Source organism: Rhineura floridana, chromosome 1 (genome assembly GCF_030035675.1).
Source record: "Rhineura floridana isolate rRhiFlo1 chromosome 1, rRhiFlo1.hap2, whole genome shotgun sequence".
NCBI lineage: Eukaryota > Metazoa > Chordata > Lepidosauria > Squamata > Rhineuridae > Rhineura > Rhineura floridana.
Window position 1 is genome coordinate 31,876,375 of NC_084480.1, and position 23,856 is coordinate 31,900,230.

At 40.2% G+C, this 23,856-nt stretch overlaps 1 protein-coding gene across 2 annotated transcripts in view; it reads right to left on the bottom strand.

Moving 5' to 3' along the window:
* Positions 1 to 23,856, bottom strand: part of HCN1 (hyperpolarization activated cyclic nucleotide gated potassium channel 1) — a 308,517-nt gene that overhangs the window by 145,983 nt on the left and 138,678 nt on the right. For both annotated transcript variants that reach the window (XM_061617563.1, XM_061617552.1), the window contains exon 3: positions 22,724 to 22,885. In XM_061617563.1, coding sequence (XP_061473547.1) covers positions 22,724 to 22,885 — 162 coding nt within the window. The remainder of the gene's footprint in view (positions 1 to 22,723; positions 22,886 to 23,856) is intronic.

A 23,856-nucleotide genomic window follows, 5' to 3' on the forward strand; every position in this document is an offset into this window, starting at 1 on the left:
GACTGCCTTCAAGTCAATCCCAACTTATGGCGACCCTACAAATAGGGATTTCATGGTAAGCAGTATTCAGAGGGGGTTTACCATTGCCTCCTTCTGAGGCTAGTCCTCCCCAGCTGGCTAGGGCCTGCTCAGCTTGCCACAGCTGCACAAGCCAGCCCCTTCCTTATCTGCAACTGCCAGCTGGGCTCCTTGAGACTATGCAGCTTGCCCACGGCTGCACAGGTGACAGGGCACATAACTCCTGAGCCACTCACTGTGGGGGTGATCTTTAGCTGGTCCTTGACACCCAGGAGACACGAGCGGGGATTTGAACTTAAAGACTCTGGACTCCCAGCCAGGCTCTCCTCCCCACTGTGCTATACATAGCTGCTTTATTAACACTTGTAGGCAACCTTCAGCTCTGGAACCAAAAGCGCTCCTTGGCTTCGCCCCATGATTGGTGTGCTTTCCCCTGTTCCAAGCACTAATCTGCCAGGCAGCAGGTGAAGTACATAATGGGATTGCTGAGATCCTCTTGCACACCTCCCTGCTACACATCTGAATGGCATTAGAAACACATGAGTTGTGATTGGTTCTGAAAGCATCTCTCCATCCCATGCACTGATTGTGTGTACAGTATGTGTATGGGGGGGAAAGGGTGTGTACATGTGTGAGGGATAGGGATGAGATCCATTGGCTGGGGATAGTTCAAAAGCATTCCGACATCGATTCAATTTCGTCCTTTGTCCACAAGCTGCTGCTTTTACTGATCCTTTCTTCCTCTCGGAAAAAAAAGATGTTAGTATCTATATTTTTAAGGGAATATCAATATTTTAAAAGGAAATGTCAATAAATTAAAGGAAATATTGACAAAAATATCAATATTAATATCAATATTTTATATGCAGATTTTCTTAAAAAAAATCCCCCCCAAAATAGCCTTAGAAAATCACTACATAAAAATATGATCTGCAATGATAGATACTTCAAACATGGATGACCAAGATAAATGTAGTTTGGCCGCAGTGTCAGAAGAAACTTGTTTCATATTGGGCTGTAAATCTTTAGTGTCCATGTTGTTATCAAAAACAGGATTACAACATTGTGTTGTGTTAGAACTGTGACTCCCAAAGGCTCATACAAAAATGCAGCATCTTTTTGTTTTTTTAAAAAAACTACCTTGAAAAGGGGGCATTCAGTTTCTCATTTGACATTGAGTTTATTGCTGGCTTCAGATTAGTAGTAATCCGTTTTAACTGACATAAATAGAATAACATTAATTTAAGGGGGGAAATAAACTATTAAAGACAGTAATTGTGACAAACATGAAAGCTGTTTATCTAAGGACTGGTTATGTAATAAAGCTTGAGGATGTTAGGAAATCTTCACATTTGTAAATAGAAGTGATCACTGATCATTTGAAATTAATCTACCAAATCTAGGCCTTAATTTAGAAGTCCTCCACAGCAAACAGTATTTAAATACACTGCATCTTTGTGTTTAAGGGTCTTTTCTATTCTCCTTTGTCAGAAAAACACTTTCTTCCACACAATGGCCCCACCCAGCAACAGATAATCATAACTAAATTAGGCTGCAGTACTATATTTGCTAATCTAGGTGAAGCCCCTGTTGAACTCAATGAAATTTAGTCACTGAAAGCAATGGGACTCAGTCAGATGTGGCTGACTTGTTCTATTGCAGGGGTGGAGAAGCTCTGGCCTTCCAGAGGTTGTTGGACTACAACTGACATAATTCCTGACCATTGGCCACATTGGCTAGGGGCTGATGGGAGCTGGAGTCCAACAACATCTGAAGGGCACCCAGCCCATTTTCTTTGGTTCAGAACAATAGGACCTTACCATAAATAAGCCAAGGCCACTTGCACATTAATACCTATCTAAATATTTGCATATCCAGATTCAAAGGAGGGGAAGTTTTGAAAAGATGGATACACAGGAGGTGTAAAGTGCTCATCTCTCAAAGCGAACATAGCCATGGCTGATGAAATTGCCTTTTCCCCCATTGAAGGAGTGGCTGAGTTGGAGGGGGGATTTACTGCATCATTTTGTGGCCCCATCCCTTTTGGTGCTCTTTTAAATGTGGCAACCATTATGACCCCCACCCACAGCAGCTATTTTGTGATATGACACCCCCACATGCACCACCATAGCATCCATTTGGAATTCACATCCATGGCACTTTCTCAAAATTCCATATGTGCCCACTGGCCCAAAAAGGTTGCTGACCTCTAACACAGACCGTCTTAAACTGTTCTTAAAGTTTAACCCTCAGCGTCATGCTCTGATACATTTTTTGGCCAGGACAGATGGCAGTACCTGTATTCTTTCTAAGTTGAGGGTGGATGGTGAATTCACCATCCTCCAAACTAAAAGGTACCAACAACTCAGGTAACCATCTGTTGTTTAATGGTGTTTTCAGCTTACACGAGTTTGATGAGGTTATTCCTAGGAGATTCTCTCGTTGTCAAGCAAATCAGCTCAATTGCCACACAGCAGCTTTGTCCCTTAGGCAAGGCTTATCATCACTCATCCATACCCCCACATTCAGATACAAAGTGATTCAGAAATTTTGAAGCTTGAAGGTTATTGCCTAAATGGGGCTTTTTTTTCTCTTGTTACGGCAGGCTAGTTCCAGCTGTCAGTACTTGGTGGTGTGGGTTGGCAGAATTATTGCCCCAAAGAGATGCTTCTGCTTTGCAGCAAAAGAAAAAAAAAGAAATTATTAGCTATTTCCAGTGATATTTTGAGCACAAAGAATTGAATTTGGGGTCTGGGTTTTTTCTACTCCTTATGTTGGAGCCTCATACTGTTTTCACTGAAGGATTTGCAGTATATATGAAGCAATCTTTTAAGGGATGCCCTGAAGAATGGCATGTGTGTGCGTGTGTGTGAGAGAGAGAGAGAGAGGGAGAGGGGGAGAGAGAGAGAGAGAGAGAGAGAGAGAGAGAGAGAAGAGGAACTGTTGCAATGGGAGGGGAAAGAAACCTGTAGTTCCAGTCTTTCAGAATGCCATGTTTTTACTTAGGTTAAGCTATAAAATATCCTTATGTAGCTGCCAGTTCAAATTTATTCACCAAAGGAAGGCGTTAGAGCTTTGGGAATCCAGACATATTAACTACATCTCAATTACATACTCAAGAAGTAATGCTGATAAATAAGTAAGTAAATATAACAAAAATGGCTCTAACCTGGAACTAGGACATATAACAAAACAAATGTCAGGTGAAGGATGAAGCATAAGATAGCAAGTACCCCTCGGTTTTCTCACACATACGCATTGATTAGTGAGCATGGGGCTCACCCAGTTCCCCCACCTTGACCACTTCATTCTTTTTCTATTGCAGATTTCCAAATTAAGGAGCGGTTAGAGTGTTAGACTATGACCTGGGAGACCAGGGTTCAAATCCCCACACAGCCATGAAGCTCACTGGGTGACCTTAGGCCAGTCACTGCCTCAGCCTCAGAGGAAGGCAATGGTAAACCACCTCTGAATACCACTTACCATGAAAATCCTATTCGTAGGATCGCCATACGTCGGGATTGACTTCATGGCAGTCCATTTCCATTTTTCATCTATATGAGATAGATCAGCCTAACATTAGAGTGACAGTGACATAATATAGTTGTTCCCTAGTGATGGCACAAAATGATTGCTGTTACTAAAGGAAACAGTTTTTCAGGCTGAAGGAAACTGTGGTATACTTTTAACATTTCGATAGTGAATTTAGCTTGCATTCTGCGAGCACTGATACAAGTTCATTGCTGCAAATGCAACCCCCCCCCAGCTCCTCAAGGAATGTAGAAAGAGTAGAATTGAGATTACTGTTACTACTAAAAGAAACATGACTCCCTGTAGATAGTAAGCTAACACATCAGGGAGAAAGGCTTTGGCCCAGCTCTTTGCCCACTGTGTTAGTTTCCAGTTCCACTGATTATTATTTTTTAAAATGTGGCTTGCAGTCTGAAGGGATGCAGTCTGTTCAGGCACCTGGGCATGCTGTCACCTCATTCTGCTGCATGTGTTGAGCAGGCCTGCTTCACACACATATGAATGGGTAATGGAAACCCCACACCTCAATATTCTGCCCTATGTGTGACTTGGCTTGCTCTGAGTTAGAGTGATGGTCTCAGTTTATCATCCTGTCATAACTTTGACATGAGGACTGTGCTGAATGTTTGCATGTGACTTTTTGGGGTAAGAAAGCAATACTTTAGTAGTGATGAATGCCACCCTGAGTTTCAGTCCTAATATAAAAAAGAGTCACTTTCAGATTTTTCTAGTGACCATGGTACATTGTGCATTTATAAAATTCCAGGGTTGTACACGACTTCAAAGGACCCATCTGTCTAAAGTGATGTGGAAGTATATTATCCATTCTAACACCTAATCAGTGAGCTACAGTGAAATCCTATAGATTTCTATTCATAATTAAGACCCATGAGTTCAATGGGGTTACTCCTAGGTAAGTGGAAACAGGATTGTAACCTAGGTTAAGCTTTCCTTTCTGTATAATATTTTTACAGTCAACATTATTCTCTTTTCCTGTGGTTAAGTTAGTTAAATTCAAGAGATCCATGCCAGTTCCATCACTTAACAGTCCTAGAACTCCTCTCTATCAATTATGAAAACAAAGTCCCTGCACAAATCCTTCGTCTCCTGGAATCAAAATCCTTCTCTTGGAATTCCTCTATGCCTTGTCAGACAATAAGCTTGTTTCTCCCTCCCTGTCCTCTTTCATTAATTAAAATATTAAAGACGGAGCTTCGATAGTCACCAGGATGTTATACAACAGACTACTGCTGAAGGATGATAGTCAAGCCAAGTTTTGACTTGGTAACAGTGGTGATCTGCTAACAAAATAAAAACAGATGATACCCATGTTTTATATAGTAACAAGTCTTGGAGACAGACAGTGGAAGGAGTGAAGTGATATAAACCTGACTGGCTACTCCACAGCCTGCTCACTCTCCAAGAAGGGCAAATGGAACCTCCAAGGTAATAGAAGCTGTTTACCAAAAAACAAGATAGGGACAATATCCCTCAGCTGATGTTTGATGTTTTCAGGAGTAGTCAAGTGTACAATGAGGAAACCACAGAGTGCAGAGCACCTCCTGTACAGAAATAGTCTTTATGGAATTTTACATCTCCGTGCCCTAGGAATTCACTGCAATAAGATGCTGAATGTAAATATATTGAGTCAGTGGATCAAAGGAACTCAGGGATAATTTCAAATTCTCAAATTGCTTTTGTGAAATTGATCAGAATAGAAACAAGCGAGTTTTAGTGTTTTATGGGTGCTGTGATCTTATCCCTGCTTTACAATTGAAATATCAAGACTCGTAGCCATTCTCCTTCTTATGAAACCTGACCAGTACTTTGGGCTGCTTTGCAAAAAGAGTCTTTCCCTCCCTTGGTGGGTCTTGAACCACTGTTTCGGGGAGGGCTGTGTGTACTCTGTGCAGGCCTCCTACCTAGAGTGCTGTGCTGTGAGTGTTCTCTTTCCTTCCCTTTGTGTGTCTGCTCTAAAACAGTAGTTATGAACATCAAAGGGAACTTCAACCCTTGGCTGCAGAGTTGCCTGGAGAGTGGCAGTAGTGGGATCCCTGCTGCCTGTCCCACTGGGACTCACGGCGTGGGGACTTTCTGGCATCACTCTGTGTGAATTTGAATGCAGGGTGTGTATCTTTGCTGACTGAGTTCAATGGTTCCCTCTGTCTGTGAGCAGCATAGTGGATTTGGGTGGGCTTCCATGGGTGGTGGGGACGTGTACACCATTCCCACACTGTTTCCAAGTGGATTTCCCTCCCCTCCTAAACTGGGTGCATAGGGGATACAGAGTCCCCTCCCCCCTCTTCATTATAGAGCACAGGACAGCTTGGTCCAATTCCTTCATTGGTTTCATCATTTATACATCTCAGATCCAGTCCTTAAAACTCTACAATTATTACACATAGGGCCGCTGCTCTATTAATACAGGTACAGGAAACCTCAGGCCTGGGGGCCAAAGGCAACCCTCCAAGGCCCCTCTATCTAGCCAGGGTTCTCCCCAGGTCACACCTCTCATGAGCTCTGCTTCATGCCCCTGAGAGTTTTTGCCTAGCTGCAGTGTTCTCCTTGAACTCTAATAAAGCCTCTTGCTTTCCTGAATGGAGGATAGAGAATGATGTGTGAGTGTGTGTAGAAACCAGTCTACTGCGCAGAAGCAAAGTGTACATTGTTCTTCTGCCCACATTTGGTCTGGTCTCACCCACACCTGGCAAGTGACCCTTGGAAGGTTGTCCCGAAGGAAATGTGGCCCTCTGATTGAAAAAAGTTCCCTGCCCCGTGTTTGTTTGTTTGTTTATTTTATTTATATCCCACCCTTCCAACCAGAAGGAGCCCACACTGTGTTTATAGCATCATAATAATGCTACTAGGTTGTGCAGAAAAGCTTAGCAATCATTTCAGATACCAGTCTGAGTGGCAGCATATCTATTCAAAACTAAGCTTTAAGGCGCAATGTTCTGATTACAGGATGATCTGCAAAATGACTCCATGCAGCAAATGTAGAACCCACCTGCTCATCTTCTTAAAAGGAAACGCCACAGGGAGGTCTAAAAACGCAAAGATGTAAATTTTGTTGCTTAATTCAGTCATTTTACAGGAAGCAAAAAAGAAAAAAGGAAGGAAAACAAGGCAGGGCAAGTTTACTCTAAGTATTTTATATCAATCTTTAATCATTTTCCCAGGGCAGTTTGAGGAAAAAAATAAAACAAACAAAAATTGCAAATAAATATATCAAGCTAAAAGCTGGGAAACTAAAAAGGCAGCAAAATAAATAAATAATCAGCATGATTAAACTTGCTTCGAAAAATCTCAGGAAAATAAAAGGGTCTTTGCCTAGTGTCAAAAGGTAGAGGGCACCTTGGACAGCTCCTCGACAGTTCAAACTGACACCCAGAGCAGATTCCACTGCCCCACTGACATGGAGCCACCAGCCTACACTGCCTGGGACCAACAAGTATTCTGAATTCATGTTATGTACCTGTTATATATCTTTCAGATACCCGTTATATATGGAGTCGATCACTGTGATCTACAGGTGAGGGCCTCCTGTAGATACCATCTTATCAAGAGGTCCAGTCAGTACAGCATAGGAAGCAGACCTTTAGTGTGGTGGCACCGACCCTTTGGAATTCCCTCCCCTTAAATATTAGACAGGTGCCATCTCTGTTATCTTTTCAGCACCTACTGAAGATCTCCCCCTTTCAACAGCCTTTTATGTAGAGACCTTATCCCAGTCTACATCTCTGTTGGAATTACTTTTTTAGATGTTTTTAAAGTTTTTTTCCCCAAGATGTTTTTAAAGATGTTTTGTTTTGAGATGTTTTAAAGTCTTTTGTTTTTAAGATGTTTTAGAGTGTTTTTAATGGTTTTGTTTGCCGTTTTGGGCTCCTTCTAGGAGGAAGGGCGGGATATAAATTTAATGAATAAATAAATAAATATCAAATGCAACCCACTAGTCAAATGTGTATTATGGCCCTCCAACTGCACATCAACTCTCTTGTTTTCTGAACTCAGGCAGCAAAGCTAGGAGGTTTTGTCATTAAGCTATGTTCACCTTTGTAGATCACAAATTGTGCATATGTGCATGGTATGCATATAGTCAAACTCTAAACTGGAGAATCACATGATGCTACAGAAGCCTTCTTCCACAAGTTGCCCTACCAGAGGTTAGAAAAATAATAAAATCTCAGGAATAATTAACATGATCTTCCTAAAGCAAGAGCATCTGTTGTACTTGTGTGTGTGTGATCTCAGTTGCACTCAGTGGCCTGATTCACGCATTACTGAGTGATAATTCACTGAATCACACATTATCAATTCACACATTATTCACACACAGATCAAGCAAGCAAGCATGGGGGGAACCCAGAAGGGAAATCACAACCACTTTGCTCCTTCCACAGTCCTCTTGCTGCCACACAACTTTAAGTTATGTTTGGCTTAGGATTAGATAGGAAACTGGAGTTATGGTTTGTCTCACTCACAACACATCAGAAACTGTAACCAAGGTTTATTCTTGGTTTACCACTCATGGTTTGTCTGGGGGACATACCACAAGCCTAGGTTTGCATGTAATGCTAAGACAAACCATGGCTTAACTCTAGGTGGTGGACAGCAGGTGGACTGGGGAGGAGTAAAGCAGCTGCAAAGTGTACCTGTCCACTTGCTTGGTCTTGCTACACCATGATTTCCCTTAGCACTATGTGCGAACGAGACCAGTATGTTAGGTTTTTTTATTTCAGGAACTGTGTTTTCGTTATATTTAAAATGGCACTCTGCTGGTGCTGGTCTTGGAAGAATCACTAAGCCTTCATTCTACCTACAACCCCTGATCTACAATCTGAAGAACAATTCATCATGATGCTGTTTCTAAAAAGACTCCATTCATTTCAAGGAGACCTGTATAGGAAGACTGTGCTGCAAATTAATTCCTGCATCCTGGTCCCATGTGCCATATAACTAGCCACAGCTGTTGCAAAAAAGAGAAAAGAAAAAAAGGAGACTTAGATGCATATGATACATTTCTCCTCACTGAGTTATTCAGCAATCACTACAATGACAAAAAGAAAACTAAGGCGGCACACAAAATGCCAGCTTATTTTCCTTACAGCCATCGGTGTGCCTCTCTCTTTCAGAGAAAGAGAAAAAAGCATGCAAGAGGGGCTTGCCTTCTCTCATAATTGACTTAGACTGCAATACTTATTTGCCTGGGAGGCAACCCACTAAATTCAATAGCTCTTATGTTTGTGTAAACTGGTAGAAGATTGTACTATTAAAACAGCTATAGAACAATCCTATGCACGCTTACTCAAGGGATTTATTCTCAGGTAAGAGTGTATAGTAGGAGTCACCAATGCAGTGCCAGTGGATGGTGGTGTGCCCACTGGTACCTCCTGTGGCACCTGCAAAAGGTATTCCCTCAAAAATCCACAATGCATGAGAGACTGTTGCTCTTCCTGTTCAGCTGTTTGGAGTGCCTCGGTCTCTCCTATATTCAGCATGCCCCTTAACATACCCACAATCTATTGGATGCCAGGACACCCACCCTCCAATCAGTTATGAACAGAGGAAAGGTGCAAGGTGAGAAAGGATGATAGTTGCCAATATAGGTGCCTTTTTTCCATTGATGAAGCGAAGGTATGATGAAGGGCACCATTTTGTGCTTATTGAAGATATATTGTTGTTCTGTGCCTTCAAGTCGATTATGACTTATGGTGACCCTATGAATCAGCGACCTCCAAGAGCATCTGTTGTGAAGCGCCTTGTTCAGATCTTGTAAGTTCAGGTCTGTGGCTTCCTTTATGGAATCAATCCATCTCTTGTTTGGCCTTCCTCTTTTTCTACTTCCTTCTGTTTTTCCCAGCATTATGGTCTTTTCTAGTGAATCATGTCTTCTCATTATGTGTCCAAAGTAGGATAACCTCAGTTTCATCATTTTAGCTTCCAGTGATAGTTCTGGGTTAATTTGTTCTAACACCTAATTATTCTTTTTTTTTTGCAGGCCATGGTATCCGCAAAGCTCTCCTCTAACACCTCATTTCAAATGAGTTGATTTTTCTCTTATCCACTTTTTTCACTGTCCAACTTTCACATCCATATATAGAGATTGGGATACCATGGTCTGAATGATCCTGACTTTAGTGTTCAGCTATACATCTTTGCATTTGAGGGCCTTTTCTAGTTCTCTCATAGCTGCCCTCCCCAGTCCAAGCCTTCTTCTGATTTCTTGACTATTGTCTCCATTTTGGTTAATGACTGTGCCAAGGTATTGATAATCCTTGACAAGTTCAATGTCCTCATTGTCAACTTTAAAGTTTTCTGTTGTTATTACTTTAGTCTTTTTGATGTTCAGTGGTAGTCCTGCTTTTGTGCTTTCCTCTTTAACTTTCATCAGCATTCATTTTAAATCATTACTGGTTTCTGCTAGTAGTATGGTATCATCTGCATATCTTAAATTATTGATATTTTTCCCTCCAGTTTTCACACCTCCTTCATCTTGGTCCAATCCCGCTTTCCGTATGATATGTTCTGCGTATAGATTAAATAAATAGGGTGATAAAATGCACCCCTGTCTCACACCCTTTCCGATTGGGAACCAATAGGTTTCTCCATATTCTGTCCTTACAGTAGCCTCTTGTGCAGAGTATAGGTTGCGTATCAGGACAATCAGATGCTGTGGCACCCCCATTTCTTTTAAAGCATTCCATAGTTTTTCATGATCTACACAGTCAAAGGCTTTGCTGTAATCTATCAAGCACAGGGTGATTTTCTTCTGAAATTCCTTGGTCCGTTCCATTATCCAATGTATGTTTGCGATAGATCTCTGGTGCCTCTTCCCTTTCTAAATCCAGTTTGGATGTCTGGCATTTCTCACTCCATATATGGTAAGAGTCTTTGCTGTAGAATCTTGAGCATTACTTTAATTGCATGGGATATTAAGGCAATAATTCAATAATTACTGCATTTCCTGGGATCCCCTTTCTTTGGAATTGGGATGTATATTGAATGCTTCCAGTCTGTGGGCCATTGCTTAGTTTTCCATATTTCTTGACAGATTTTTGTCGACATTTGGACAGATTCAGTCTCAGTAGCTAGTAGCAACTCTATTGGTATGCCATCTGTTCCTGGTGATTGGTTTCTTCCAAGTATTTTAAGAGCAGTTTTACCTCACATTCTAAAATGTCTGGTTCTTCATCATATGGTTCCTCCGTGAATGAATCTGTCATCCTGGCATTTCTTTTACAGAGTTCTTCCGTGTATTGCTTCCATCTTCCTTTTATTTCATCTCGGTCAGTCAGCGTGTTCCCCTGTTGATTATTCAACATCCCTACTCAAAACCCTATAAACAGAGTATTCCCATTATATATATTTCAAATTCATAGTTGACCTCCTGAATCACTGTGCATGATCTATAACCAGGTAAACTTCAGAAAGATTAACTCAACATTTTACATTCTTAAAATGCAGGAGATAAATAGGGCTGTTTCTAAAAATTTCCTAATTCAATTTTCTACCTGCGTTTTGGAGATTCTGATTAGCTGGTCTTACTTCTGCAATGGAGCAAGTACATTTTGAATTCTCCATGCTTCCATTTTTAAATTTCTAGATGTGTACAGAGCAGTGTGGATGCTGCATTTGCCACAAATTTTAGTTCTCACTTCTCTACATTGACAATTTGCTTGTATACATTAATAAAATATTGCAAACATCAGTCTTGACATGATCCTATGCATGAGTGCACCACAACAAAATTGTGCAACATTTTACACAAAGCATGAACTGTACACTGCAAGGGGCCTGAGGCTGCAATCCTACTTATACAATGCCCCCAAATGGAACATATTTCTGAGTAAATATTCATAGGATTGCACATTTAGAGCTGCAGAACTCATCAAGTACTACAGGGACTGTGATAAGTACCTGGTATGCCATATGTAGCTCTGGGGCTATATATACATATGTTTTGTGTGTCTAATACATTTATTAATCACTGGCAGTATACCCTTCTGAACAATTATACCCCATGCCTCTCAACTCTTCATAAAGCATTACAAAAGTATGCCAAATACCTGCTGCACACTTACAATATCTTCCATTGTAAATGTCTATCATAATAATCAACATAGCTCAAGGAGCAACTGGGTCAAGCAGGACAACTAAATATGTTGTCTATAATTAAAATGCTTGGCTTAATTTATCATTTCTTTCTCCTCCTCAAAATGCTAAACTGTGAAATTGTGGTGTTCTTGTATTCCAGACTAGAGAAGAACTGAAGATAGGAGTTAACTGGATATTAAGCAAAAGCACTAAACACAGAAATGCTTGCATGTGGGAGACTTTTCCGCCTTGCAAACATTGGCCTCATCTACTTGAAGTGCTAAGCTAAAGCTGGTAAATCATAGGATAAACCTTGGTTACAGCTCATGGTTTGTCTGGAGAGAACTAAACTAGGAGCCTGGGTCCAGATGTCATGCTTAGCTAAACCATGAATTAGCTAAGTGCACTACAGCAGCAGAATGGCCAGAGGGGGAGCAAAGCAGCACAATCTCATTTCCAGGAGCCCAGATGTTTACTTGTCTGTACTAATCCATGGTTTGGCTTAGTGATATGTATGAGCCAGATGATTATCTGGAAATAAGTGACAGTTGCTTCCTTGGAGCTGCCTTCCACGTATGTCTGAGGAGAGTTAACAATCTTTTTTTTTTTTTTCAATAATTTTTATTCAAATTTTCATAAAACATACAAGACAAAATCATAAAACATTCAAAGACAAAAAACAAAATCAAAAATAGTTAAACAAAAAAAAAAAAAAAAAAAACAAAAACAAAAATAAAAATAAAAATAAAAAATAAAGAGTAAAATATTGACTTCCCATTTGTCAAAGATCAGATCAGTTATAAGTCTATAATATATAACAATCCTGTCTCTTAAGTCATATTATAAAATCACTTTCCTCCAATAGTTATCTTACTTAATCATCAAATCTCATAAACATTACTTTATTCTTTCCACAAAAAGTCAAAGAGAGGTTTCAATTCTTTAAGAAATATATCTATCAATTTTTTTTTTCCAGATAAGCATATCAATTAATCCATCTCATTACTAATTATGATAATCTTATTGTCATAACCATAGTCAAAATAAACATTTCAATTAATCCATCACATCAGAATCTGTTAGGTTCAGTAATTTCAGTAGCCATTGTTCTATTATCCCTATTAATTCCATTTTCCATTTTCCATCTTCAATAGTCTTGTTAAGTCCAGTAATTTCAGTATCCAATCTTCCATTATCAGTATTCCATAATAATCTTGCTGTCAAAGCCATAGTCATATAGTAAGAGTCTGATGGGAATTACCTCTATCCCAAATATTTTCTTGCCATCCATTCTGAATAGGTTGCTGAAATACTGCTGTAAAATCATATCTCTGTTCTTTTTTTCAAAATACACTGGATCATCTCTTGAAAGTTTTTCCATTGTTACATGGCTGCAGTTAATTCCATAAATTTTCTCTATATTGGGCTCCATCACATCATTCCAGTCCAGAAGATTATCCATGCCATTGATAACTTTATCTCTAGAATCTTCATTAATTTCTTCAGAGATAACATTGAGTTCCAAACAATAGATTTTATTTCTAAAGTCCATAGACTCCAAATCTTTTTCCTGTTCCACGTTTGTTCCAATCTCCGGGGTCTCCTCTCTCACAGGGACCCCTGTTCCAGTCTCCAGGGTCTCCTCTCTCACAGGGACCCCTGTTCCAGTCTCCAGGGTCTCCTCTCTCACAAGGACCCCTAAGTCTTTAATCTCCTGTGTCTCCAAACAATAGATTTTATTTCTAAAGTCCATAGACTCCAAATCTTTTTCCTGTTCCATGTTTGTTCCAATCTCCGGGGTCTCCTCTCTCACAGGGACCCCTTCCAGGGTCACCTCTCTCACAGGGACCCCTATATCTTTAATCTCCTGCGTCATTTTACTCAATTCAATTTTCAGCTCCTTACAACCCTGTCGCAGGTTTTGTTTCGTTATCTCAATCTCATCCATTATTTTCTGAAACATAGTTATTTCCAGATTCTCAGCCACTTTCTTAATTGCCATTTTAAAAGAAAAATATAGGAAAACCACTTCTTATTTCAGCAACAATTGGGTTAATACTCCAAACTTGGTGACATCACAGTATAAACAGAGCAGACAGCCTTATCTCTCCATAATTAAGTAAACAAAATGCAGTTCCCAGGATCGAAACAATTAATGGCAGTCGTCAAGAAACAGATTCGTCAAAATAAAATAGACCAAAAAGAGAGTAGTCTCAGACAGTATAATATTCTTCAAAATAAAAATCTGGAATAGAAATCCCTCTTCTGTGTATATCTTTAGAATGCAAATCCAGGACAGCTTTTTGCAACAAAAACAGAGATAAGCTATTAATTAGTGCGTAGCAGAGAGAAGTTATGGCTCCCCAGTGAGATGTCAAAAACCGATCAATCTGGCAAATCTCTTTTAAACAGCAACAATTTAAGTCAAGTAAAAGAAAAATATAGAAAGAAGGGTGCTTGCCTGTTAGTGCGTTCTCTCTTAGAAGATAAGATGAACGTTCGCTTTAACAGATAGAGCTTGCTGTTGAAAATCCGTCCCACCTTCGTCGGCTGGACCTCGTCCCATAAATTAATGAGATCTGGTCGTCCCAACAAAAATAGGCTTTGAGGTTAATCTCTTCGTTTCTCCCTACCCGGGAGAAGTTTAATCAGTCAAAAAAAAAGAAAAAACTGACTGATATATCTGAATAAGCTTCTTTTGAGGCAGGAGCCCGTCTCAAAAGCAGGCACAGGCTAAGTCACCCTTCCCGGAAGTCAGGAGAGTTAACAATCTAAAGTTATACTCCGAGTTCTCACAGAGTTCCAAAGGTAGCTGTACTGTGACCGCTTTTGCTGTCTTTTCTGCCTCTCGTCATTGAGCACAATACAAAATCTGCCCCTTTCATTCAAACTAGCTGGTTTAGCAGTGCTTTTGTTCCTTTGGTTCGGCACTTGGTTTCTTCAGCAGCTCAGCAGGAAATCTGCACTTTTTAGTTTCCAATCTATGTGGAATGGAAGCCACAAAAGCAGCTGCACAGAGATTGTCAAGACATGCCATTCAGCAACTCAGTGACCTACTTTTTATTAGAGTAATTACATTTTTGAAGATATGTCACTATTTTGTCAGGAAAGCTGCACTTGTGAGGTGTCAGCAAACATGCCAGTCATCATTGAAGATGTTTCTGGATGTCTACAGTTACTTGGCTCTTGCGACACTGGCATCATCACACAGTGGGGCATTTGTAGCAATATTCCATAACTGAAAAATCAACAAAAGAAAACATGCGGATGAAGGAATATACATACATACACAAAACTTATTCAGAGTAGAACATTTCTTCCAGCAGGGCCAGCATCAGATTGCAGTGGGCCAGTGGCACCAGTTCCACCATCACCACCACTCCACTGTCACCACTGGGGGCTTAAATAGGCCCAGCTGTGTTAGTATGTTAGCATGCTATTCACACACACCTGGGTGATGGTAGGCATGTGTGCAAAGCACACTGACATGGTGATGTGAGAAGTGGTGTGGCCAGGCCTATTTAAGCCTATGCCGGCAGCATAGAGGTGTTGCCTGGTAGAGTGGTTCCTGCTCTGTGATCCACACCAGCACTGGGTTGTGGGATGCACACTCTGTGACCCGATGCTAGCACGGATTGCAAACTGGGAGCAACACCTGCCCAGCCCCAGCAGCAGGGTCCCCTCTCAGATGCAGGGGCCCCTCTCAGATGCAGGGGCCCTCACCTATTGTCCAATCTGGCCACCCACTGGTGCCAGGCCTGTCTTTCAAATAAAAAATTAGAATAGGTGCAAACAGCAATGCTGACTTTGGGCAATTTGAATAAACCAGTAACATATAACCAGTTTTTAGTCTCTGGGTCTCTGATGGTATCTTTCTATTGTCCACTTGGGCAGATCCCAACCACTCGGCTAGATAGCTCATACAATGGTGGCTGAGAAGGAAGTCTTCTTTGCTGCCACCACCGCCAGATGTGCTCTTACCTATATTCAGTTGGATTCATCTCAGAATATGCTTCCCTTAAATTCTGTCTATATCCATCCTATTAGCTTCATTGCCCTCAATTCTTCTGAAAACCAGGATGCTTTCTGGGCTTTCGTAGCCCCGTGGCAGAGCTATCAGCTTTGCGAGCAGAAGGTCCCAGGTTCAATCCCCAGTAACTAAGTAGGGCAGAAAATCCCCCCCCATCTGAAACCCTGAAGAAACACAGCCAGTCAGAGTAGACAATATTGAGCTAGATGGACCAAATGGTCTGACTTGGTATAATACAGCTTCTTATGTTTTGATTGATTGATTTATAGTCATTTATGGTCTGCTTTTCACCATGTGGGTTACAACTCAATACAATTAAACCATCGCAAGATCTTCCACCCCCAAGGTCTATGCAAAAATGTGCATTTTATTATGTGCCAGTAGTTGTTGTAATGATCATCATCATGAAAGCTGATTATGCAATTATATATCTTAAAAACAGTAGTTTGCTCTGACCCAGAATCCAATGGGGCACAGCTCTAAAGTTTGTTTGAAACAGAGTGGTGAGCCAAAATTTTTCAAGAAATTCTTTTTGTTCTCTTCAGAGAAATTTCTGAGATTTTCCTTTTAAAATTTCTTTTCAAACATAGTTTTATGCAAACATTTTTCACCATTTTTGTTTGGGTGACACAAAATTCCACCACAACCCCCACACACATATGCACCCGTAATGCCCTGGAACAATGTTAGGTCCAGGACATTATGGAGGACACAAAATGGTGGCCAGGTAGTGGCAACAACAACAATGAAAATCTTTGGAACAAAGTAATTAGATATACTATTACCGCTGTTACCCGGCCCTCAAAAAATGTTGGATAATTTCTCCTGCCCCTTGGCAAATTCGGTGAAATGTTCCAATTTCTTTGCCCACAAATAAGATGAAGAATTTCAAGAGGCCATTTTCACACAGCTTTCATTTTAAATTCCAGGCTGTACCAATGGGACTGATCAAGTAATACCAGAACCTCTTCTACTGTGTGCAGCGTACAAGTCCCTCTCCTCTAATCTATATATAGCATTTGGGATACACTTTCAAAACTGTAAAAAATGACTGGCCAGAATTCCAGAAAAATGTTAATATTTTCAGCCAGAACATTCAGTTTAGAAATTTGAATTTTGGGTGATAATTCTGCAGGCAGTGTATGAAGATCCATTCACACCAGCCAATACACTGAGTACGAGTGCCCCAGTAATGTGCATGCCAACTGACACATTCACAGCTGGAAAATGTTTGCATGAAATGACATATCTGAGCAGGCTGTACATACATCCACTGAGATTGCTTAATCACTCCTTTTGAGCCCCCATGATTGCACAAATTGCAACACCACTATATGTGGGAAGAGGTATTTTAAAACCACTGAATGTCTCCCAGCCACAAGGTTGATGATGAACCTATGTGCTCCCAAGGTGCTTGCACAGGAATCATCAGTGAGCATGATGGAATGTCGATAAACTGGAATTATACCCCCAAATATATGCAGAGTGGGGAACTTTGTTAAGTGGCAAACATTTTACACTCGTACCAAAGACTAGCTTGATCACAGTTGTCCATGCGTTGGTAACCTCAAGGTTGGATTACTGCAATGTGCTCTATGTGGGGTTACCCTTGAGGTTGGCTGGAGATTGCAGCTACTGTAGAACACAGAGGCAAAGCTGCCTGTAGGGGTAACTACTGCCAGCATGGAATACCTTGTCTGCCGGCTCTGCATTGGATGCTAATATGCTACTGGGCCAAGTTCAAGGTTTTTTTTTTTTTTTTCAATAATTTTTATTCAGATTTTCATAAAACATACAAGACAAAATCATAAAACATTCAAAGACAAAAAACAAAATCAAAAATAGTTAAACAAAAAGAAAAAAAGAAAAAAAAACAAAAATAAAAAATAAAGAGTAAAATATTGACTTCCCATTTGTCAAAGATCAAATCAGTTATAAGTCTATAATATATAGCAATCCTGTCTCTTAAGTCATATTATAAAATCACTTTCCTCCAGTAGTTATCTTACTTAATCATCAAATCTCATAAACATTACTTTATTCTTTCCACAAAAAGTCAAAGAGAGGTTTCAATTCTTTAAGAAATATATCTATCAATTTTTTTTTTCCAGATAAGCATATCGATTAATCCATCTCATTACTAATTATGATAATCTTATTGTCATAACCATAGTCAAAATAAACATTTCAATTAATCCATCACATCAGAATCTGTTAGGTTCAGTAATTTCAGTAGCCATTGTTCTATTATCTCTATTAGTTCCATTTTCCATCTTCCATCTTCAGTAGTCTTGTTAAGTCCAGTAATTTCAATATCCAATCTTCCATTATCAGTATTCCATAATAATCTTGCTGTCAAAGCCATAGTCATATAGTAAGAGTCTGATGGGAATTACCTCTATCCCAAATATTTTCTTGCCATCCATTCTGAATAGGTTGCTGAAATACTGCTGTAAAATCATATCTCTGTTCTTTTTTTCAAAATACACTGGGTCATCTCTTAAAAGTTTTTCCATTGTCACATGGCTGCAGTTAATTCCATAGATTTTCTCTATATTGGGCTCCATCACATCATTCCAGTCCAGAAGATAATCCATGCCATTGATAACTTTATCTCTAGAATCTTCATTAATTTCTTCAGAGATAACATTGAGTTCCAAACAATAGATTTTATTTCTAAAGTCCATAGACTCCAAATCTTGTTCCTGTTCCACGTTTGTTCCAATCTCCGGGATCTCCTCTCTCACAGGGACCCCTATTCCAGTCTCCAGGGTCTCCTCTCTCACAGGGACCCCTGTTCCAATCTCCGGGGTCTCCTCTCTCACAGGGACCCCTTCCAGGGTCACCTCTCTCACAGGGACCCTTATATCTTTAATCTCCTGCTTCATTTTACTCAATTCAATTTTCGTTATCTCAATCTCATCCATTATTTTCTGAAACATAGTTATTTCCAGATTCTCAGCCACTTTCTTAATTGCCATTTTAAAAGAAAAATATAGGAAAACCACTTCTTATTTCAGCAACAATTGGGTTAATACTCCAAACTTGGTGACATCACAGTATAAACAGAGCAGACAGCCTTATCTCTCCAATAGTTAAGTAAACAAAATGCAGTTCCCAGGATCGAAACAATTAATGGCAATCGTCAAGAAACAGATTCGTCAAAGTAAAATAGACCAAAAAGAGAATAGTCTCAAAACAGTATAATATTTTTCAAAATAAAAATCTGGAATAGAAATCCCTCTTCTGTGTGTATCTTTAGAATGCAAATCCAGGACAGCTTTTTGCAACAAAAACAGAGATAAGCTATTAATTAGTGCGTAGCAGAGAGAAGTTACGGCTCCCCAGTGAGATGTCAAAAACCGATCAATCTGGCAAATCTCTTTTAAACAGCAACAATTTAAGTCAAGTAAAAGAAAAATATAGAAAGAAGGGTGCTTGCCTGTTAGTGCGTTCTCTCTTAGAAGATAAGATGAACGTTCGCTTTAACAGATAGAGCTTGCTGTTGAAAATCCGTCCCACCTTCGTCGGCTGGACCTCGTCCCATAAATTAATGAGATCTGGTCGTCCCAACAAAAATAGGCTTTGAGGTTAATCTCTTCGTTTCTCCCTACCCGGGAGAAGTTTAATCAGTCAAAAAAAAAAGAAAAAACTGACTGATATATCTGAATAAGCTTCTTTTGAGGCAGGAGCCCGTCTCAAAAGCAGGCACAGGCTAAGTCACCCTTCCCGGAAGTCCGGCCAAGTTCAAGGTTTTGATACTAACATATAAGTTAGTAATATGCAGCTATGTAGCTTAATACCAGGTTACTTGAGACACCACTTTACCTCTTATAAACCTAGTAGGTCACTGTGTTCTGCAGTAGAGTTTCTCCTTGAAGTCCCTAAAATATCAGAAGCCCACTCCACAGTAATTTGGAGCAGGGCGTTCAGCATGGCTATGCTTGTTCTGTGGAACAGCATTCTGGTTGAGATACAATAGGTGCCTACTATTTGTACTTTCCTGAAAGAACTGAAGACATGCTTGTTTCAACAAGCTTTCCCAGCTGGGTGAAAAGGACTCTTTGCCAAAGGTGTTTATTCTGTATTGTTTTTAAAACTGTCTTCAGTTGTCATTTTTGGTAATATTTTTTTAAAAAACTATTTTACCTTGAGGCTCACATTGAAACAACAACAGGACAGGGAGAAAAAAAACAGCTGGTGATCTGCTTGATCCATGCTATTTTCTTCTTTTTTCTTATACTATTACAAAGAAATGATTGCAGACATCCTCTCTAGCAACTTTATATACTCTTGCATCTGCTTAAAAATGAACAATGGCCTAAGGACATGCCTCCCATTCTGCTATGTAAGACTTTCATAGCAATACAAATAGTAACTGAGATAATCAGCCTATCATCTACATTGTCTTCAATTGTCAAAACTTCATGATGTCAAATAATTGTGGGGGATGTCATACTGAAAAAGAAACTCATAGTTTAGCATATTTGGGGAAGCAACATTTTTTGCAGACATATAAAATAATAATTGCTTGGAATAAGAAGGGCATAAACAGTAGCATTTTTGAGATGCATTTATAGAGGTTGTAAATGTTCATGCTTCATAGCACACATGCTAGGTTAGCAAGGTATGTTTGTCCATTGGTAAAATGTCGCAGAGGCAGATGAGTTATAGAGATTTCACTTTTCCTGATCCTCTCATCCATCACTGATCATCTCTTGGCAGACAAAAGATAACAGGTTCAAGATGGTCATTGCTCTACCCATGGAAAACAACGTTTACAGATTGCTTCTTATTGGAAACTGCTGGACTTTCTCTGAACACATTTTAAAATAGGACAGCCTGTGCCAAAACATGAATCACCCTACATTTAATCTGGGCACATAAGCATAACTGATTATTAAACATTCTACTTGGAGAACAGCCAGTCTAAGAATTCTTCAAGGATCACCCACTACAGACATGCCTTTCATTATTTAGTGCCATCTCCCAGAAATGTCAAAGTGTCAGAAGTGCATAAGGAAAACATTTCAGATACATTTTGAAAAGCTGTGGATCACTCAGCATTTCCTTTTTTTTTTTTTTTGGCAGCCAAATTTTACACTAAAGCTGAGTAACATCTGCATAATTATCTTGCATAAAAACAACAAATAATAAATAACGCAGACACATGGGTGTCTGACTTGGGTGTCTGCAACAATTTTTCTAGGTTAGGGAGGGGGAGAGCAAACATTGCAAACAAACAAACATAGCTAACACACCTTTCACTTCTGGTAGATCCGGTGACTGAGTGGTGATGAGGCCTAGACACAGCTGGCTTCTGAGAAACTTGTATTCCACATCTACCCTTCCATTGGTCCTCAATGAGTAGACCAGCTGTCCATCTATGGATGGACCTGGTCTCCAAACAATATATTTCCACTCACAGCAGAAACCATCAGTTCTTTCCCTGGCTCCCTTCACCTCCTCCAGTCCTTATTTAACTTCACTGATGCTACAGTCAACTTTGCTGGCTAGTCTGGGTGAGTGGAACCAAGCCAGATCCAGATGTTTCTTCCCTGAGAGGCTACGGTTATATGGCTCACCACATGGGGGAAGTAGTTGTCAGTTCCTAGGGCAAGTCATCAGTTACCTTGGGCAAGAACATGATTAGCCAATTACCTGGGCGATGTATATAACCGGCCGATTGCTTCTGCAGCTCACTCTCTCCCTCCTTTTTGCTTTGTGCTATGAGTCAGTTTTACAGTAGCGTATTTCCACTACCCATTGTTTCCTTAAGCCTTTGGTTATCATCCAGTTATGCATTCTGTCATTCTCAGCCAGACTCTTGCAAATCAGCACCCATGCCATCTCTCTTTATCAATTTCCTGCCAACTATAAACAATATACAGAAGGCATCCAGGTCTGAACCTCATTTTTCATCAGATCCTCCAGATGATTCCTAGAGGTGTGCCAAAATATTTCACCTTTAAGCTTTTGGCAGAGAATGGGGAAATAAAAGCTTTCAGAGAAATCTTTGTGTTTATGAGAGGTGGGTGAATGTTTAGCAGAGAGGTGGAGGGATTTTTTTCAGCCTAAGGGCCACATTCCCTCGTAGCGAGCTTTACAGGGGCCATGTGTCAGTGATGAGCGGGGCCAGACACAGAAGTGGACAGAGCCACAGATGTGACTCTTACAGTACAGTAGGCTACATTTCACCCCTAAAAGCTGAGATTTACACACACACACACACACACATACATCCCTTTTCATCTAGAAAACCAAGAGGCAGTATCACAGTTCAAGGATGCTTTATGGCCAGGCAAAAGCACTCAAGGAGGGCATGGAGCAAGGCCAGTGAGAGTTGTGGCCCAGAGAGAGCCTTAGGGATGGGCAGAGCAGCCCTGGTTTAAAACATTTTGGACTTACTATTAAAGGCGCATATTATAGGTGTATCTGTTCTAAACATGTTCACCCATTCATTCTTTTTACACAATAACTTTCCTGGCTAGGAACAGCAGCAGATGGCAGCCAGCTGGGCAGCCATATTCTTCAACAATGCATTGTTAGAGTGTTACTACATCATGACATGATGTTGTTCCAGTTGCATTGTGGGTGGGAAAGATAGTAATCAGAGCAAGCAGTAAAGAAAAAGAGGAAGAAAAAGAAATGGAATGGCAGAGTTACCAGGAAGAGAGGAAGAGGGAGCCAGAACTGGAGTGACAGGTAGGGGAAAGTAACCAAATCAAGACGAAAAGAGAAATTATGGGATGACTGACCAGTCTGGCAGATTCCCCTGCTCTTCACCTGTCTCAAAGGAAACACTTGGAAATCTCTCACTCTGGTGCCCAGGAAGGGACTCAGCACATGTTACTGCAGCTCCCACTTGCCCATTTCATTGTTGATGGTCCCTTCAATGTTTTGACTCTGAACGAAAAGACAACCTTCGAGATTAGTTTACTAACTAAATTTATACACTGTTCAAAATAACATGCTCTTAATATAGCCCTTCTTCATTATAGCTTTTAAAAGAACATTCAAAAAACACAATGAAAAATGAACAATACTTACAACCATACCATTTAGGGACACCCAGCAATCGTGTGGGAAATCCTGGAGTAATGGTACCAAAAACTGAAGGCAACCATCCCAGTGGCAAAGCAGCAGCATCATTCCAATCAGGTTGAAGATTCTCACCACAGCACTTGCAAGATCATATGTCATGTGGAAAATCTGTGGAGAAAATTACAAATTATACAGTAATGAAAACCAGAAACATACAACTTGATGAGTTCTCTCTCATCAAAGCAAATCAAAGTGAAGACTCTTGATTTTGTTTGTTTCAGTTTTCTTTGCCTTTGTATGCCACACTGATATCTCTGCAGATGAAATGGGGTCTAGTAGCAAAATAGAAAACATAAAATCCTCTAGGACAGTGGTTTTTAAACTGAGTTCTGATGAAAGACGGTTTTCGTTAGAAACTGATTAGGTGTCCTCAATGATAAAGATCACTGCAGTTATGTACAACCTTTCTAGAAAGACAGGGGGGAATTGGGCTAGTTCTTGACCTTGTGTACTCAGTTCACGTGAGCTGATCGTAAGGCCCAAGAGGCCTTAACAGTGTCCATCATTCAGAACTTTCTACAATACTTGAGGTTTCTTCAGTAGGCAAATTGGTGTGGAAAGGTTTTTTATTTTTTTGCACTAAAGGAGTGATGGGGAACCTGTGGCTCTCCAGATGTTGTTAGACTACAAGCCTTATCATTCCTGACCTTTGGCCATGCTGGGTGGGGCTGATGGGAGTGGATGTCCAACAACATCTGGAAAGCCAGAGGTTCCCCATCCTTGCTCTAATGAAAGTGTGGTTGAATGGAAGTTGCCAACTCTCCCAGATTATGCATAAGCACAATGCCAAATATCAATAATCTAAAACAATAACATTTAGAATGAAGTTTCATTTTTCTCCATGTATCTTTTCCCCATGCCTTCCACCCACACTCCACCATTTCTTATTAGGGTTCAACACAAAAGTCATATGGGTACCATGTGGTCAAAGTGTGCTGAGTCAGTACATAAAAATTCTCAACCCCTCAAAATGGTTGGAACATGTCCAGGGCATGATTGCTTGTATTGATGCCAAATGAAGAAGAATCAGCTAAATTCTGTAACATATTAGTTTAATAAAATTAGCAAAACATTCTACC